Raw genomic sequence first — 19666 nt, 5'->3', positions numbered from 1 at the left:
GTTTTAATTTGGCTTGATTTTCTGTTTACACCAGGAGAGATGACCTTGAGAAAGGAGGAAGAAGGAGATTTCAGAGTAATCAGGGTTTCAAAGTACATCTTGTGCTTCGTGCTGGTTATTTGGACAAGCTGAGTATTTATAACTCGAGGTTTTCAGGATTTCTGACCCAGATCCCTTAACAGTGCTTTGTTTTGGTTTTTGTGACTCAGCTTTACATTCATAATTTATTATGTTGCTATTAATATATTCAGAACTCTTAGCAGGTTGTCTTGGGACACGAGAAAGGAGAGTCTTTAGTCTCTGCTGTTCTCCTGGGGTGCTGAGCAGCAGAAATCTCTCCTGTGAGTCAGCAGGTGTTGCCTGTGGTGCTGTGCCTGGTAAGAGTCCTGCAGACTGGGCTACAAACCTTCCCTCTGGTGCTGAAATCCATTTCTAACTGTCTCTGCCCCATCCCAGGAGATGTTGCTGCAATGGAGGAATTCCAGGCTCCTGTAGCATCTTTTTATAATCCCATTGCACAAAGCTGTGGTGTGGGGTCCTATGGAAGGGGTTTGATTTCCTCACCAAAACCCCTTCCCCTCACAGATATCACAGAATCCCTGGATCTTTGAGGTTGGAAAAGACCTCCAAGGTCATCGAGTCCAACCTTTGATCCCACCTTGTCCCCCAGCCCAGAGCACTCAGTGCCACATCCAGGCCTTCCTTGGACACCTCCAGGGCTGGGGACTCCAAACCTCCCTGGGCAGCCCCTGCCAATGCCTGAGCACCCTTTCCATGGAGAAATTCCTCCTGCTGTCCAACCTGCCCCTCCCCTGGCACAGCTTGAGGCTGTTTCCTCTTGTCCTGTCCCTTGTTCCCTGGGAGCAGAGCCCGACCCCTCTGGCTCCAACCTCTTTCCAGGGAGCTGCAGAGCCAGAAGGTCCCCCCTGATCCCCCTTTTCTCCAGGCTGAGCCCCCCCTGCTCCCTCAGCTGCTCCTCAGTTTTCCTGAGCTCTGTCCAGCATTTCCCATTATCCCTGGACACTTCTCCCCATGACTCCACATTGTCACACGTGTTTTCCAGCTCTGCTCCACGAGGAAGGACAGCAAAGACCTTCCTCTGTTAACCTACAATGGATTTGTGCAGATTCCTTTCCTTCCTAGAACTGTTCAGGACAGCCAAGACAGGCACTTGGAATTTAACCTCCCTTTCCCCTGGCTTCTGATTCTATAGATTCACTTGCAAACTCGTTTGTTCATCTTAATGCAAAGACTTTTAAGCCCAGTTCTATGTGCCAGCTGCTGTCAAATTACCCTTTAGAAGTCAATAAAGCTGGTGAATGGCATTTGTGGTGTTGTTGGGGAGAGAATTCTCAGAGTGTATAGAGAGTAAATATGATCTGGTTTTGTGCAACTGGGGAGAAATCCAATTTGCCTTTCATTCACTGGGTTTGTTTCTCTAAGGAAATTCAATATTCCTTTCTCTGTGATAGAACAAACCAGTTTATCTGAGGGACTGCCTACACAAGCACAGCTATAATTATTTGGGCTGGACTTGTTCCCATGTTTATAAGTTAGTGTAAATAAAGTCATCCCAGAGCAGACTTCTGGGAAATGCTGAGGCTGAGGTATTCCCTGGAAGATTTCAGCAGGGATATTGGCACTTTATCTCATTGTTGGGTTGTTCACCCTTCCTCCTGCAGACACCTTGTTTTTGTGTGATGGTTTATGTGGTTTTCCATTTACTGGGTTTGACTGGTCAGGTTTGGGGGAGTAGTGGAAGGGTCTGAGTAGGTTGGGGTTGGTGAAACATCATTATTGGGGTGTCACCAGCTCTTCCTCCCATCCTGTTATGGGAAATGACCTTTTGTCACAGCATCTGGAGGTGGAAACCAATCTCCTCTGGAATCAGTGGAGCCCTGTCCTCTGCCTGTGAGCATCTGGTTTCCCTGCCTTTGGGGGAACTGGTGACTCCATCCCTGGAGTGAGGGAGGAGCTGGGCAGTGGGAACACACATCATGGCAGAGGGAAGAGGGGAAGGCAGCTCCTCTCCTAACCCGAGACACTCCCTCAGTGGCCAGCAGGAGTTTTAACCACTGCTGGAAGATCAGTGTGTGGTTCCCATAACAGAGTTCCATTGGGAAGAGAGGTGGGGAGACTTTTATGGGCCGTTTATGATGATATTGGGATGTTTATCTGTTCCAGAAGTGTTGTCAGAGCCATGTGAGAGACCTGTACAGATCAAATGAGTGACAGTGAGCTGGGAGAAACAGGGACAGTGTAAAGGATGTCTCAGTATCCAGTGCTGGTGTGGGGTCTGTAACAGGTTTAGCTCAGTGCTCTGCCTGATTTTTGCTTTAAAGGCATCTTTTAAAAAGACTTTACAGCAGAAATCTCCTGGTAATAATGATTCAGGTGTCTTTGTTCAATTCTTCATTTCCTGGGGCTGTTGAGCACGTTGACACACACTATTACCCAGATAAGAGCTGGGCTTGCAAATAAAGGGAGGACCAGAGGTTTAGCACAATATGATACAGAATGGGGGCCTCCAAACTTTTTTGATTGCACCTCCTTATCAGCAAAAAAAAAAAATTGAGCACACTTCCTGATGTATGTCTTTATTTATATACTTACTTCTTTATATATAGCACAGAAATACCCAGGTACACTTGTATTTCTGTGCTGGTATGTCTGTTATAGACATAGAGAAAAGCAGAGATTTAAAAAAGGAAGACCTAAAGATAAAATAAACCCTACTCTAGAGATATATTTTATTTTGTTAACAGTACAAAAATATTTCCTTCCTGCACCCCAGTGGATGGTTTTGTGCCCCCAACTTTGGAGGCTGCTGATACAAAATACTTGAAATACAGAGTCAGGGCTAATGTAATAAATGACATGAGTTTTGGCACACTGTCCAGTTTCTTAGGGATTTAGATATTTTTCCCTCCAGGAAACATTCATTTTGGCAGCCTTTCTGCTCCAGTCAAGAATTTAATAGTCCATAGAAATGACACAAGTCTTTTCTTTGTAGCATGGGCTTCTCTAGGGCAGTGCTGAGGCACAGCTGGATGTCTGCAGCTCTCAGGGGGCCTGTTTGGGAGGAATAATCCCTGATGGAGCATGTTAGAGGAATAATGCCAGGGTGGGACATGATACAGGAATAATGCCAGGGTGGGACATGATAGAGGAATAATGCCAGGATGGGATAAGAGCAATAATGCCATAGTGGGACATGTTAAAACAATAATGCCATGGTGGGACATGTTAGAGCAATAATGTGAGGATTGTACATGTTAGAGCAATAATTGCAGGATGGGATATGTTAGAGGAATAAAGCCATGATGGGAAATGTTAGAGGAATAAAGCCATGATGGAACATGTTAGAGGAGTAATGCCATGATGGGATAAGAGCAATAATGCCATGGTGGGACATGTTAGAGCAATAATTGCAGGATGAGATATGTTAGAGGAATAATGCCATGATGGGATATATTAGAGGAATAAAGCCATGATGGGACAGGTTAGAGGAATAATCCATGATGGAGTATGTTAGAGGAATAATGCCAGGATGAGACATGTTAGAGCAATAATTGCAGGATGGGATATATTAGAAGAATAAAGCCATGATGGGACAGGTTAGAGGAGTAATGCCATGATGGGATATATTAGAGCAATAATGCTATGGTGGGACATGTTAGAGCAATAATGCCGTGATGGGATATGTTAGAGGAATAAAGCCATGATGGAACATGTTAGAGGATAATGCCATGATGGGATATGTTAGAGGAGTAAAGCCATGCTAGGACATGTTAGAGCAATAAATATGTTAGAGGAATAAAGCCATGCTAGGACATGTTAGAGCAGTAATGCCATGATGGATATATTAGAGGAATAAAGCCATGATGGGACAGGTTAGAGGAGTAATGCCATGATGGAGCATGTTAGAGGAATAATGCCAGGATGGGATATGTTAGAGGAATAATGCCAGGATGGGATATGTTAGAGGAATAATTGCAGGATGGGATATGTTAGAGGAATAAAGCCAGGATGGAATATGTTAAAGGAGTAATGCCATGATGGGATATATAAGAGGAATAATGCCATGATGGGACAGGTTAGAGCAGTAATGCCATGATGGAGCATGTTGGAACAATAATGATGGGACATGTTAGAGCAATAGTGCCACGGTGGGATAGGTTAGCCCAGCACTGGAGCTCTTTGTTGAAAGGAGGGAAACAGTAAATATTGGCTCTTGGCCCAGGAGCTCACTGTTGCCTTGTTCTCTTGAAACAGGGGAGTGCAAAGTAAAGGCCCGTCCTCCCAAAGTGAAAGGCGAGAGGAAGAAGAAGCACCTTTTCCATCAACACCAGCACCACCTCCAAGCCCCTCAGCCCCCCGTGCAGCCCCCAGTGCCACCCCCAGCCCCGCAGCAGCAGCAGCTGGCAGAGGGCGAGGCGGTGGCAGCGCGGCCACCGGTGCCACCGGTGCCCCCGGCGCCGGCCACGGCGGAGAAGAACCTGCCCCCGGGTCCCCTGAACATCGTCCAGCCCTCGGAGGCGCCGGTGGAGGAGGAGGATTTCAAACCCAGGCCCATCATCCCCATGCTCTACGTGGTGCCCAGGACCAAGAAGGTGGTGTTCGACAAGGAGCGCATGTCCTGCCAGCAGGCCTTCGAGCAGTTCGCCACCCAGAAGAGCCTGGGCTGGAGGGAGCAGGCGGTGCCCCTGGAGATCCCTGGGAAGGAGGAGGAGAATGCAGAGCCAGCAACCCCAGAGGTCACTGCAGAGGTCAGTGATTGGCAGCTTTCCATGAGCAAGCACTGTAAGATCTGCTGGTTTGAAGCAGTAACTTGTTGTAATGAGAGGAGTCCACAGTTGTTGTCCCATCCCTGGAAGTGTCCAAGGCCAGGTTGGGTGGGGCACCCTGGTCTAGTGAAAGGTCTCTCTGCTCTTCCTGAAGGATCTCCAAGGACCTTCAAGGCCCTTCCCAACCCAACCCATTCTCTGATTCCATGATTGTTTCTGAGCCTCCAGTGGAACAGTGCCGTGCTGGGGAGCCACAGAGGGCTTTTACAGGGAGAGAGGGAATATTTTCTCACAGTTCAGTCTGTGGTTCAGTTCAGGATGGGGAGCTCCTGGGATGAGGGCTTTTACAGGGAGAGAGGGAATATTTTCTCACAGTTCAGTCTGTGGTTCAGTTCAGGATGGGGAGCTCCTGGGATGAGGGTGAATGTACTTAGTGTTGACTGGGAAATGGGGCAGTGGGTCCAGTACAATGTAAATATGCTGGAATGTTCTAGGAAAATGTTTCTGGTCCTGTGTGCCCTGTACATGCACACCACAAGGGTATGTAGTGATAGAACAAAGGGTGAAGGTTTCCCACTGCCAGAGGGCAGAGTTGGATGGGTTATTGGGAAGGAATTCTTCCCTGTGAGGGTGGAGAGGCCCTGGAACAGATTATCCAGAGAAGGTGTAGCTGCCCCATCCCTGGAAGTGTCCAAGGCCAGGTTGGATGGGGCTTGGAGCAACCTGGGATAGCACAAGCTGTCCCTGCCCATGGCAGGGGGTGGGACTGGATGTGTTTTAAAGTCCCTTCCAACTCAACCCATTCCGGGATTTGATGATCCATAATTTTCATGGAGTTCCCAGCTGTGTATGTGATTGACCAGACTTTTCATTAGCAAATTGAACTGGCAGCTTGCAGATGTTCTGAGCCTGTTCTGACTTGAAGAAAACTCTGTAGTTTACCCAACTTCTGGAGAGTTAATGTTGGCTTTTATCAGCTACAGGAATTGGCTCAGAAAACTGAAGTGTTTCAGCCAAAAGGCATTGAAAAGTTTGCTGAGTGGATTTCAGAACCCTTTTTGACAAGAGTTCTGCCTCTCTTGTCCTGTTCCCTCCTTTGGGAGGCCCATCCAGCTTGTTCTGCTTCCTTCCAGACTGCTTCTGCTTTCTCCAAAATGAAGATGGAGATCAAAAAGAGTCGTCGTCACCCCCTGGGCAAACCCCCGACCCGCTCCCCGCTGTCCGTGGTCAAACAGGAGACCTCAAGTGATGAGGGTGAGTGAGCACCACCAGGAATGTTTGTCTTGCCTGATCCACAAAATTCCTCAAGCCATTCCCATAACTGGGTGCCCTGAAACTTTGTGTGTTCCACTTCACTGGTGGAAAACGCGGCGTGTTCCCGTTTTGATAACCCAGCTGGAAACAAAACTCCTCCGTGGGAGGTGTTCCCTTCTCACCTCCCACCCTTTTTTTTTTTTTCCTCTCAAGAAAAATATTTTGCTGGCTGCAAAGTGAGGCAGCATTTTGGGCAAAGGGAAAAGAGAGTTCACAGAAAATTGCATCTTAAAGGAAAAGCTCCGTGTCAGATATTGGAGTGGAATGAGATCTGTTCCCCTTGGAAGGCAGTGGAGGTCAGGCCTGCTCTTGTGTATGTGTGGAGAGTTAATTCTAACCTTTTAAAGGCTTTTAATTCATGTCAGTGTTGGGGCCCAACTTTTCTTGGCAGATGCAGAAATGAGAATTCAAGTCTGTCAGTGCTTAACTGCACATCACTGATCCTTCTTTTCCCACATTCCAGTCCCTGTGAATGCCCCAACAGTCTGGACCAAGGGGAAAAAAAAAGACTCCTACCTCTCACTCTGTTTTGTGGTGTAATTTCCCACTTTTGGGTCTTTCCCCATGACTATAGATGAGGCCACAGTAAATTCTGTGTGTTGGGGCAGGGCTGTGGGTGTAGCTGCCAGTCCTTAGTCACAGCTCCTCATTCCAAAGGACAACACCTTCCCTTTGGAGAACACATCCCTTGGTTTTAGAGAAGCTTCCTGCAGGAAGGGGTTATCCTGAACACACCTTTCCTCACCTTGGAGGATGCCTTGGATGTCTTGGGGTGTGTGAGGTGGAGTGAAGAGCTGAGGGGCAGCAGAGACTCGTTACCTTCTCTTGGTGTGAGACCTTGCAGCCAACTTTGTGCTGGAGGCTCCTCATTAGGCAGATTCTTCCCAGTGCCTTGACTTTTGTTGGATGGTGTTTGGGGACTTGGCTGCTGGAGCAGGAGCATTTCCTGGGGGCTGATTTACAGCCCTGCTGGGCACAGTCTGATCAAACAGATTCTTCCCTCCCCACCAGGGAATAGAAGCAGCTCTCTGCACTCCCTGCTTTTTCAGGGAATGATGTACCAGGATGATTTGAAGGCTGCAAGAGGAACAGTGAGCATGTAAATTAAGCACATGCTACACTAAGATTAAGTCCAGACAGATTGTTTGTCCCTCCTTACTTGCAGGGTAGGAGCTGTGTGTCCCCCAGGGTCCATCCTGGGAGGAGAGAAGGTGATAACACACAGCAGTCATTCCCTTTTTCTCTCCCTCTGTCACTCTGGATTAGGATGCTGCTTGCATTGATTTCACTGGTATCATAAATCCCTGCCTGTCACCTGATGTGCCTCAACTAAAATTTGGAGAAACATGAGGGTTTTGACTCATGTCTTAAAAAGAAAAGGCACTTTTTAGGAAGTAACCTTGTTTTGAAGTATGACAGAGCCACACAGACAGCATCCATCACCTCACAAAGAGGAGTGATTAATTAAACATAATCAAATTTCCACATTGTCTGGCAATTCTGTATTAGATTAGTCGAGGGGAACATTTAAAATCTGAGATGTGAACTCAGCTGTTAATGTTTTACTCCAAGTTCCTTTTATCCTTTCAGGTAACCTGAGAGTCAGAAAATCTTCAAAGGGAGGGAGAATTGGGGAGGAGACTTAAGACCTCTAGAGCAGAACATTAACTGCTTATTTCTAGTAATTAACAGTGAGGCAGTGAACAATTTGGTTTAATGTGCTGAGCTCTGGGGATAATGTTCTACCAAGATGTTTTTGACTTCCCTGTTCTCTTGGAAACTTTGCAGATTGGTGATGCAGGGACTGATTTACACTTAGGCTTGTGTGGAAAATTTCTTTAACGCTTACAGTGACTCAAATTTCCTTCCTTAAGGAAGGGTAAGAAACTTGGCCCCCCAAATGGATCCTGCAGTGGTTTAATCCTGAAAGGCCAAGGGCCTTTTAAAGGTTTATGAAAAGCAAGAATTAGCAAACTAATTAGCAGGAGCAGGACCTGGCAGGGCTCTGGCAGAGGGAGGGATGGTGGGGAGAGCAAAGGGAGGGTTTAGTGGTGTGTCCTCCCTGGAATGGCTGTGAAAGGAACACCTGAACCCAGGATATCCCAGAGCCAAGGTTTGTGTTGGTGGAACAGGCACAGGAGGCACCTTGGGAAGGTTGGAACACACTGAGTGGTGGGAATTGGGAACTGTCCTGACCAAACCAGCACCAACTGCATCCACATCTTCCAGACAATGCAGCTCCCACTTGGAGAGAGCAAAGGGACACATCATGTGTTTTGAACTTACTAAAGTTCAAATTAAAGCTTCATTAGGGTGGAATAGGTTTCCACAGCCAGAAAGCGGAGTTGTGAGGGCAGTAAATCCAGATTTTCTTCTTCCTCCTTCTCATGGCCAGTTCCATTAAGTCATCTCTGTCCCTCTCTTGTCCATCCTACCCATACAGTAGGAATTATATCCATTTAGGAAGTATTTAAGGCATATGAGGAACCATGGATGAATATTTTTATTTATTGCACTTGTATTGTTGAGAATGAGCTGTTTACTCAACCTTGCTGCCATTTCACCTGTTCTGTCTATAAACCTCTGCTGACTGTCCATTGTTTTGGGATTTTTTTTCTTTCATTCTAGAAACGTTTCCATTTTCTGGAGAGGAAGATATGAGCGATCCAGAGGCTTTGAAATCTTTACTTTCCTTCCAGTGGAAGAATAAAGCACTTAATTTCCCAGCTGAAAGAAAATTCAATGCAGCTGCTGCCCTGAGTGAGCCATACTGTGCTGTCTGCACCCTCTTCTACCCCTACAACCAGGTAATTCCTCACATGGGATCATTAAACTTGGAGAAGACCTCTAAGATTAAGTCCAGCTGTCAGTCCAGACCCAGCCCCACGTTCACCACTAAATCCAGTGCCATATTCCCATGTTTTTTGAATGCTTCCAGGGCTGCAGACTCCAGCCTGTTCCAATACCTGACCATGCTTCTCATAAAGAAATTTTTCCTAATATCTAATCTAAACCCCTGATACTGCTCAGATGGATGAATTAGGATGCAGACATTTATAATAAAGACAGACCCCTACAAATTTGCACCCCAAAGGAAAGTGTTTGGATTTGGCACAGCCTTTTTGGGGTTTTTTTGTGTTTGTTTTTTTTTTTCCTGGCTTCTCTGGCTTTCTCAGTGTTCATTTTTTAAAATCACACATTTAAAGAGCTTTGCAAACACTTGTTTCATGTGCAGAAAACTCTGCACATCAAGCTGGTGATTGCTGGTGTTTCAGCACAGGCCCAGACTGCTGAATATATGCAAACAAGCAACAAAATCAAGATTTACTGAGTAAGCACATCCATCATCTCTTTTGGAAACTACCAATATGCTCTGGGAGATGTTATGAGCAGAAAGGCAAAAATTCATCAGATGAATTAGTCATTTGCTCAGTTGTGTATTGATTTGTTCTCCCAGAAAGCCAGATTTGGCTTTGTGTGTCCACCAGGAATATGTGCCTTAGATTCCTTGGATATGTGTTGGGAGCTTTTTCTGAGAAGAAGCAGGACCCACCTCCCCCCCTCCCTTCAATAAAATCTCTTTGATTTATTATAGAGACTGAAAATAAAATATCTGTTCTGATTGCTGGATGTTGTTTGATGGTTCTGAGGAAAACTGGGTGCAGCTGGGCTGGTTTAATCCATTGCTTTTAACTCTGCCTGCTACCAGAAACCTTGAAATGTCCTTCAGGAGGAATTCCTGCAGGAAGAGTAGGGAAGGATGCCAGAGGGGTGGGAGAGGGGGAGGGAAGGTCTTGCTTTAAATAAGATTTTCCTTTTTATTTTTCCTCGGTGTTTTCAGCCACAATTTAAGAATTCAGACTTTTTACAGAGGAAAACCAGGAAAAGCTGCTCATTATTCTAAAGCTTCTTTGAGCTTTTCCAGCCAAATTACAGGTCCCAGGAGAGGCCTCAGGAAGGAGGAGCAAGGCAGGGATGGGCTGTGCCTGGGAACTGGGTTTTAAGGCTCAGATTTTGGCTGTCTGCTGGCAGGTGCTTGGTGGGTTTTTTGCAAGGGGAGTGCTCAACCTTGAAAGTTTAAATTGTGCCCAGGGAAGAGGTGATTCCATGTGCTGACATTTCCTCTCCAAGTCCTTACAGGTGGATAAGGAAGCTGTGCCGGTCTCCGGAGGGGAACCGTCCTCTTTCATCCACCTTTCCAAGTGTGGACAGAAGACCAAGCCCCTGATCCCAGAGATGTGCTTTACCTCAAGTGGGGAAAACACAGAGCCCCTTCCTTCAAATTCCTACATTGGAGAGGATGGAACCAGTCCCTTGATATCCTGTGCCAAATGCTGCCTGCAGGTCCATGCTAGTGAGTGTTCCCTCCTTCCCAAAGCCTTTGGGGCATTGGGAAACTCCTGAGTTTATTTGTGTGTTGCCTGTATTTGAGTTCCAGGGTTGCTACACCCGTCACTCCTATTTTTTTTCCTTTTCTGGTGCAAGTGTATCTTGGAATCACAGAATGGTTTGGGTTGGAAAGAACCTTAAAAATCATCCACTTCCAACCCCCTGCCACGGGCAGAAACACCTTCCACTAGAAGGAATATCTGTATATTCAAGTCCACCTTGGCAGTCACTGATCCTAAAAATTCACACCAATATTCTTTTTAGGGGTTGTTTTTTGGCTGATCCTTTTTCTGTCTCACAGAAAAGGTTCTTTCTTTCGATATCTTTCATTTTCTGTAATAAAGCAGAGCTCCCAAGGCTTATTGCACTGTTTCCTCTCAAATATTTCCTCCCAAAATTGCTCTGCTGGGTGAGGCTGTATTGTTCCTGCGTGCAGCAGAGATTATGGAGGAGCTGGAGAGACATTTTATTAGTGTCTGTGATACTGTTTGTAGTAATGGCACTTGATTACAAGAGGGAACATATGTCTGTTTGCTTCCCTGATAGTTATGTCTAAAAGGAGATCTGATTAATCCTGGTGGAGTGTGTACCTTCAGTGTGGATTGTACAACATCCAGTTAACATTTGGGCTCGTAGGAGATGTGACAAATTCCTGCTCAGCTGTTTGATCTCGACAGATGGGGAATCTTATTTGACTTGCATCAGCTGGAATTACTTTTGTTGTTCCAATTTTAGAGCCTGCAGGTCCCCATGCAGCTCAGCAGGGCTGGCTCTGGTGGAGAACTGGAAGGCAACTTTTATTTCTGTGCTGAATCCCTGATTATGGTCATTCCTGGCTAATAAGCACAGTGAGGATGTTCCTTCCTTCCCAAATTGTGGCCTCTGTAGCAATCAGAGATGCTGCATCTTGTCCATCCATATGGCTGCAATAGTCCAGCCTATCAAAATGGTTTCAGTGGCCAAATTCTATTTAGGGACAGAGGGATGTGGGCAAGATGATGTTAATCTGCACACTCAAGGTATAGAGAAAAGCAGCTTTTTATTTTGGCTGTGCTTTCCCCTTGAGGACAGGACAGACCTTAAATCTGCTGGAGTCTCCAGTGAATTCCTGTTTCCTTGTTTGTGCTCCGAGTCTGTGACGTGCCTTTGACTTTGCTGCAGAGGATCCATTTGCTTTTATTGCAGGATTGCAGTGTTGAGGGGTGTATTTTGGCTAATCTGTGCTGTAAAACCAGTTGGCAGCCTGAGTGTTCTTGAGAAGTGTCCTCCCAAACTGTGCTGGGTTACGGCAGCAGCCGGAACAGACGGAGAGGGAAGGTTTTGTGAAGGTTTCTGGGCTTTTGAGGCGTTGACAAAATCCATGAAAAGAGCATATTTTTCTTGGTCTGTTAGGATTGTCCTTATGGGACAGTCTGGGGCTCGGTAAATATGATTGTTCTCCCCTCATAGAATCATTAAAATTGGAAAAGACCTTTAAGATCATCAAGTCCCACAGTCACCCCCTCACCACCACCGGGTTCACCACGAAACCGTGTCCTCAAGTGCCACATCCACACGCTGTTTGAGCACCTCCAGGGATGGTGACTCCACCACTGCCCTGGGCAGCCTGTGCCAATGCTTCACAACCCTTTCCATAAAGAAATTTTTCCTAATTTTCAGTCTAAACCTCCCCTGGCACAGCTTGAGGTTGTTTCCTCTCATCCCGTTGCTTTTTATGTGGAAGAAGAGCCCGACCCCCCTCCTGGCTCCAACCTCCTGCCAGGGAGTTGTGGAGAGCAGTAAGGTCTCCCCTCAGTCTCCTTCTCCCAGATCCCATATTCCAGCTGCCTGTGGCCCTGGAGCAAGAAATCCATGCTGAAATCCCAGCCTGCTCCCCACCTCTGTGAGGTCCAGCACTATTCCAGCTCAGTGCCTGCTTCTGTCTCAGCTCAGTTTTTGGACTGAACACCCTGCCCGTGTTCTAGGACTGGGTGGAATCTGCTTTCCTGATTTGCCATATGATGAAAAGAGATCTCAGCTGTGGGGAACAGCTGCAGATCCATAGTATTGACTTTTTTTGACATGCTGTTTATCTGGCTAAGTGGATGATATTTATAAATCAGGTTATGGTGGCAATCCCAGTGCTTTCTGAATGGCTTTGTTTAAGTTTAATTCGGTAATTTGAGATTGTTGTTCCCAGCTGAAACTTTCTGTTCAGCTTTTCAGGATAGGTGAAGGCTGGATGGGGTTTTGGTAGGATAGGTAAAGGCTGGGTGGGATGAGCTGTGTGTTATTTGGGATGCTTGTATTTAATTTTCCACTTGCTTTACAAGCTTGCAGGAATCACATAGATCCACTTTTTAAAAACTATTTCTGTGTCTTTTCCCCATTGTTTTCAGTGACAAACCTCAGTGCCTTTTCCAGAATTTTAGGGTCTTTTTTGTTCTTATTTCTCTGTCTTTATTATGGCTTTAATGCCACTTTACTATTTTGGTGTTGCTGTAGGAGGATTTGGTACTTGCATGTTACAGTAGTTGATGCTCTGTAAAATCAGATGTTTCTAACACTTTATATAACCATAAATTAAGTACTGTTAAATATGTGAAATGCAGGTATATAATTTCCTTGCAGTATTATTGGGTTTGTCTTTCCTCAAAACACCATGTAGCAAAGAGAATTGCTTCAACCTTGCCAAAACTCAGTGGCCTTACCTGTTTTGCTGTGTGAGTGCCTTCCAGCAGTGATAGCATCACTTTGGAGCCCAGTTCCTGCCTGAAGGATCAAAGTCCTGTTATTGTAATCCTTAGAAAAGTAAAAAAAAAAAAAAAAAAGTTGAGAGTTTCCTATATGTGGATTTTTTGTTTATTTTTAGACCTGCTGGTCCCAAATTCTGCCCCCTCAGACTTTAGTCTGAGCCTGTTGAATATAATCATCCAGATGCTGCACCTGCTCTCAGAGATGCTTCTAACTGAAAAGTCAGCAAGTCAATAGCACAGATATGGTGGGAGGACTCTGACCTGATGAGGATATAACTGTTTTCTTTCAGGCTGTTATGGAATTCGTCCAGACCTGGTGAACGAGAGCTGGTCTTGCTCGCGGTGCTCAGCCAACGCGTGGGCAGCGGTAAGGACCTGCCCCTCTGCAGACCACACAATTCCCACGGGATACTCTGGGAGTCATAGAATCATAGAATCACAGAATCAGCTGGGTTGGAAGGGACCTCCGAGATCATCAATCCAACCCTTGATCCAACCCCGCTGTGGTTCCCAGCCCATGGCACTGATGCCACATCCAGTCTCAGCTTAAAAACCTCCAGGGATGGAGAATCCACCCCTTCCCTGGGCAGCCCATTCCAATGGCTGAGCACCCTCTCTGCAAAGAAATTCTTCCTAATATCCAACCTAACCCTCCCCTGGCACAGCTTCAGACCCAGCCCTCTTGTCTTGCTGATGGTTGCCTGGGAAAAGAGACCAACCCCCCCCTGGCTCCCCCCTCCTGTCAGGGAGTTGCAGAGAGTGAGGAGGTCTCCCCTGAGCCTCCTCTTCTCCAGGCTGAGCCCCCCCAGCTCCCTCAGCCTCTCCTCCCAGCACTTGTGCTCCAGTCCCTTCCCCAGCCTCGTTGCTCTCCTCTGGCCCTGCTCCAGCCCCTCCATGTCCTTCCTGAGCTGAGGGCCCAGAACTGGACACAGCACTCCAGGGGTGGCCTCACCAGCGCTGAGTCCAGGGCAAGAATCACTTCCTTGGACCTGTTGGCCACCCTGTTCCTGAGCCAGGCCAGGATCCATTGGCCTTCTTGTCCCCCTGGGGACACTCTGGCTCCTGTTCAGCTCCCTGTCCATCCCCACTCCCAGCTCCCTTCCTGCCTGGCTGCTCTCCAGCCCCTCTGTCCCAGCCTGGAGCTGCCGGGGGTTGTTGTGGCCAAAGGGCAGGACCCGGCACTTGGCCTGGTTGAACCTCATCCCCTTGGAATCAGCCCATGGATCCAACCTCTCCAGATCCCTCTGCAGAGCCCTCCTGCCTTCCAGCTGATGGACACTCCCCCCAGCTTAGTGTCATCTGCAAATTTGCTGATGATGGACTCAATCCCCTCATCTAAATCATCAATAAAGATATTAAATAGAACTGGGCCCAACACTGATCCCTGGGGACACCACTAGTGACCAGATCCCAACTGGATGCAGCCCCGTTCACCACCACTCTCTGGGCCCAGCCAGATACTTCTCCAGAGGTGGGTGGTGGGAGGGTTCAGTGTGCCTGGGACATCCCAGATGGGGTGCAGTCATTCCTGGGGAGAGATGGGCCGAGCTTTCCCGTCCGGTTCTGAAGGAGTTGTGTTCCTGCAGGAATGTTGCCTGTGCAATCTCAGGGGAGGAGCTCTTCAGATGACCACTGATGGGCGGTGAGTGTTGTATTTTGGGATATTTTCCTCCCACATGCCATCCAATCTCCTGCTGTTTTGAACTGGGTCTTAATGCTCAGTGTACCAATAAGGTTTGGTGCTCTGGAGGTGCCAGCTCTGCACTTGGCAGGACGAACCTGAGTGACTGTGCTGTCTTACACCACACCAGGTGCTCCATAGCAGAAGTTCTGAACACTTGTTGATCATGGTTGTTTCTCAGAGAAAAGTCTTCTCAGAGAATGTTTAGTATCCTGCAAAATCAGATGCACGAGCAGGTTGATCCCTGTTGTTGCAGAGACATTTACCTCGTGCGACCGTAATTAACAGTCGGTAACGTTGCCAAGGCTGCCAACCCATATAAATATGCCTTGATGCTGAGGGAGGCAGGGAAATGTTAACTGCCCTCCTGAGCATTTAATTCAACTAATGGCAGACTCTGATTTGTCTCTTTGCTTTGTTCCCCAGGTGGGTCCATGTAATCTGTGCTATTGCTGTCCCCGAGGCCCGTTTCCTCAATGTAATAGAGCGTCATCCTGTGGATATCAGCGCTATTCCAGAGCAGAGGTGGAAACTGGTGGGTGTCTCTTACCTGGGGAGAGTGTTTGGGAACAAGAGCCAAAGGAAAAAACTGTAACTAGACAGAAAAACGTTGTGTGGGTTCATAAAGTAGCTGAGGTTGGAGGTGATCTCGCTCTTATTTCCAAACAAAAGCCGTGGGAAGCTGCAGCATTTGATATCTGCTGAGCACTGTCTCAGTGCTTTGATACACGAACAGCTTGTGAGTTCCAGATGTGCCTTTACTCTCTTGGAATGTGCTCATACCCTGGGCAGAGCCCAGGACCCTTCCCCACCTGCAATCAGGTGTAAACTGCCTGAAAGCTTCATTTACTCCAAGTACTGCACAGTGGGACTGTGAAGGGATCTGGTGACTAGAGAGAAGCTGACTTGTTCATCTCTGAATTGATTCATCTTTCTTTACAATATTTCTCTTTTTCTATCAAGAAATCTCCTGTAGAAATGAATAAACATTTTGTGACCCTGACTGCAAGGCAAGACTGGGAAGATTTTAATACCAGTCCAGCTACAAGTTGTTATTCAGCTACGTGGCCTCATCCCAGGGATTAGTAATGGATGATTCACAGGCTCAGAGCAATTAATCTTAATGTTAGTTAATGCTCCATCACTACACTGTGTTATTGCAAAATAAATTGTGCTTTTGCTGCTTTTTTTGGTGCAGAAGTCAGCTGGGTGACACAGTGTGGGACAGGGAAGGTGCTGGAGCGGTGATACATGGGATAGTACTGATGGATTCCTTAGCAGAGCTGCTCTTTAGTGCAGGGAGCCCGAGTGAGGGATTAGGAAGGATCTATCCCTACCTCCAGAGTTATTTCTCTGTTGTGCAAATGGGTTTTGTACACAAATGTGGATGTAAAAAGCATTCATTATTCAGGAGGAGTGCTGGAGCAGAGCGATGCGAGGGCGATAAATCTTTGCCGCGGCGCTTCTTTATGGATCAGCTGACATTTCCAGCCTGCATCCTCTTCATTACCAGCACTTGTAACGCTGAACTTAAAATCCTTTTACACAAGACTCACTTGTGTTGCTTAATGGAGCCTCACAAGGAAACATGGCTTAATTCTTTAACCCTTCTTTGGCTGCCTTGCAGTCCTGCAGAGCCAGGGCACTGTCACCGTACGTCCAAATCTGTTGCTTCATTCTGCTCAAAAGTGTTGGCTTTGCCTCTGCAGGGACCTGCTGCACACCTTTCTCTTTCATTCCTGAATTAAAACTTTGTATTTTCGTGGAATCATAGAATATCCTGACTTGGAAGGGACTCACAAGGATCATCAAAGTCCAGCTCCTGTCTGCAAAGAATAACCCCGAGAATCCCACCCTGTGCCTGAGAGCATTGTCCAAACACTCCTTGAGCTCTGGAAAGGAATTTTGTTTGATTTCTTCACTGTTGTGTTCCATTTGCACCTCCTGTTTTCTTTCTGTCTCAGGGGAGGTAGAGAATGTTTGTATGAAGTACCTTGACTTACACAGTCCAATGTTGGGATTTACAGGCACATATTCCTTATGTTGATGTTAGCCAGAGCCTGGCTTGTAGCTCAAATGTCAAAGCCTGGCTTTAAGCCCTTCACTTGGAAAGTTTTAGGGTTATAAACTAGATTATAAAGATGGAACAATTAATTTGGAGGGCAGAATGTAGGGGCAGAGGTACTTCCAGCAGCAGCAGTGTGTGGGGGGGGTGTGAAGTACAAAGGAAATTTAAATTGGACACGATTGTGTGGAGAAACACACTCCTGAACCACAGTGGGGAATTCTAGGATTCTTTGTAGGAATTTGGAGCACGAGGAGTCAGTGGAGGAGCTGTGTCTATGTCTGTGCTTTGGAGGTGAGCAGCTGCATTCAGGAAGATAAACTGGGGGTGACCAAAAGGTGCTGGTGTTGGATCTGATGACTTTGGAATGATGGAGTTGATGCAGTCCTGGGTAAAATTGGAGAGGTGACCTTTGTGGCTGAAAAAGATGGAAAAGGACAGAAGGAATGATGTGAAGGTTGAGGACAGTTGAAGTGAATAGATGAAGGTAATGGAGGAAAGAGGGGGTAGGGTTTATCCCTGATTATTGTTTGATTTTTTTAATGTGTTTGTACTGTTTTAAGTTACTGTGAGAGGGCTGAGGAACCAAAGCATTGCAGTGATTAAGGGTACATCCTGTTCTTTAAGCTTGTACCAGGTCTCCCTGTTGAAGCAGGGACTTTTCAGTCCATTTGTGGGTATGGCATCATTTTCAGGAATGCAGTTTCCATGCTCCCTGATTGATGGCATATTACAGGCTCTTGCACGTAAATTATTTATGACGTGGAAATTTGGAATAATTAGCTGTCATTCCTCAGTGGAGTAAATGAATTGCAGTGTTCATCATGCAGGAGACAGCCCATTTCTTACTCTCAGCTGTGACCTGACTCTCTGGTGTGCATTTATTCCAAAGATTTCTCTCTTGTGTTTTCAGACCTTCTCTTTTCCCTCCCACAGAAAGCGGCTTTAAATCTCCATGTGCTGCTTTGCCACAGCTCTTGGCACTGGGGTTTCTGTCCATCCCATCTCCCACACATCCAGCTCTTCTGCATTTTCACAGAATCACAGAACACTTTAGATTGGAAGGCACCTTAAAACTCCTTTTATTCCACCCCCTGCCATGGGCAGGAACACCTTCCACTAGCCCAGGTTGCTCCAGCCTGGCCTTGGACCCTTCCAGGGATGGGGCAGCCACAGCTTCTCTGGGCAACCCCACCCTCCCAGGGAAGAGTTTTTACTTTTTCCATCATTCTCTACCCTTCAGGCTCACTGTAACTCACGTTTTTCTTCATTTTTGATCCTATTTGCACTGAACATCCCCCTCACTGTGGCAGCCCTTCCTCCTGTCACACAGAGTTTGTGTTGGCACGAGGGTGGCATTAGGTGTGTGCTAATCCTTTCCCTTGGAAAAATCCTGTTTGCATCAGCAAGGGCAGATTCCTGACCCAGGAGGGTTAACTCTCCCTTGAGCCCCCCATGTATCAGCAGTTGTTGTGCTGCTGGGACAGTTGGGTATTGACAGGTTAATAATGGGATCTCTATTGACTGGCTCTCAGGCTGTGTCCTGCTGTGCACTTTCCTGGTGCTTATCTGCCTTTGGAACATGGTTTGCAGAGTGATAAAGGCTCAGCTTATTAAAGGCTAAACCCACGTTCTGGCAGCACTGAGGCTCTGGCTTTGAATTTCCTGGGTTTTGTTCGTTTGTGTAAAAAGGCCAAATTAATCTTTGGTGTAAACAAACTGACTTCAGTTGATTCACAGGGAGGAATGTGGCTTATTTATTTCAGAGAGAGCCCAGGCAGGGAGGGGGGATGTTGCACAGGAATAGGGAATAACACATCTCCTTTTCTTTGGCATCTTTGGCTTTCAAGGAAGAGAGAGAATCTTGGAGAAGGAATGGCAGAATCATGGAACAGTTTGGGTTGGAAGGAACCTTAAAGCCCATCCAGTTCCACCCCTGCCATGGGCAGGGACACCTTCCACTAGCCCAGGTTGCTCCAACCTGGCCTTGGACAATTCCAGGGCTGGGGCAGCCACAGCTTCTCTGGGCAACCTGTGCCAGGGCCCCCCCACCCTCCCAGGACGGAATTCCTGCCCAGAATCTCATCTAAACCTGCCCTCTGTCAGTTTAAAGGCATTGGAATGTTTTTTGTCTTGGCAGTGGTTTGTAGTGAGTGCAGTGGGACCTCTGCTCTCAGCTGTGAGAACTCAAATCAAACATTCAAATTTGGCAATTCCTATTTTATATCTGGCAGTATATATTTTACATTCTAAACTATGAATAGTTTATAGTATGGAACCACCCTTCAAGTTTTTTGAGGGTGCACTTTTAAGATGGCTCAGATCTAGAAACAGAGTGAACTTGTGCTTCTGGGGGTTGTACTGGTTTACTGTGTGATCTCAGGCAGCTTGTGTTACATTCCCAATCCTGTGGGATGTAGTAATTCATATGGATCTTAAAATTTAGGTCATGTGTTCTGTACTGGTGCATAGTTTGAGCAGTGTTTTAATGGGAGTGAGGGGAAGGAGAGGCTGGGGAGGGTGAGAGGGGAAGGAGGGCTCTATTGGATATCAGGTGCTGCAGAGACAAAATGAATCCATCATTCCTGATGTGTTTAGAGGACATTCATGTTCAGATGAGTGGATGGATTGGGAAGGGGACAGTGGTGTGTTTTGGGGATGGCCAGCTGGAAACAGGCACTAAAAATTCCTGCTT

The 19666-nt window shown here is 46.8% G+C and overlaps 1 protein-coding gene across 4 annotated transcripts in view; it reads left to right on the top strand.

Moving 5' to 3' along the window:
• Positions 1-19666, top strand: part of KDM4B (lysine demethylase 4B) — a 93267-nt gene that overhangs the window by 62031 nt on the left and 11570 nt on the right. For all 4 annotated transcript variants that reach the window (XM_039382841.1, XM_039382844.1, XM_039382840.1 and 1 more), the window contains 7 exons: positions 4276-4769; positions 5921-6041; positions 8730-8908; positions 10233-10455; positions 13516-13592; positions 14812-14867; positions 15333-15441. In XM_039382841.1, the coding sequence (XP_039238775.1) occupies positions 4276-4769; positions 5921-6041; positions 8730-8908; positions 10233-10455; positions 13516-13592; positions 14812-14867; positions 15333-15441 (1259 nt within the window). The remainder of the gene's footprint in view (positions 1-4275; positions 4770-5920; positions 6042-8729; positions 8909-10232; positions 10456-13515; positions 13593-14811; positions 14868-15332; positions 15442-19666) is intronic.

This window comes from Pipra filicauda, unplaced genomic scaffold, assembly GCF_003945595.2.
Source record: "Pipra filicauda isolate LSUMZ 115617 unplaced genomic scaffold, ASM394559v2 scaffold285_size1263560_pilon, whole genome shotgun sequence".
Classification (NCBI taxonomy): Eukaryota; Metazoa; Chordata; class Aves; order Passeriformes; family Pipridae; genus Pipra; species Pipra filicauda.
The sequence above is the reverse complement of the archived record's forward strand: the minus strand, read 5'-3'. Positions and strand labels throughout refer to the sequence as shown.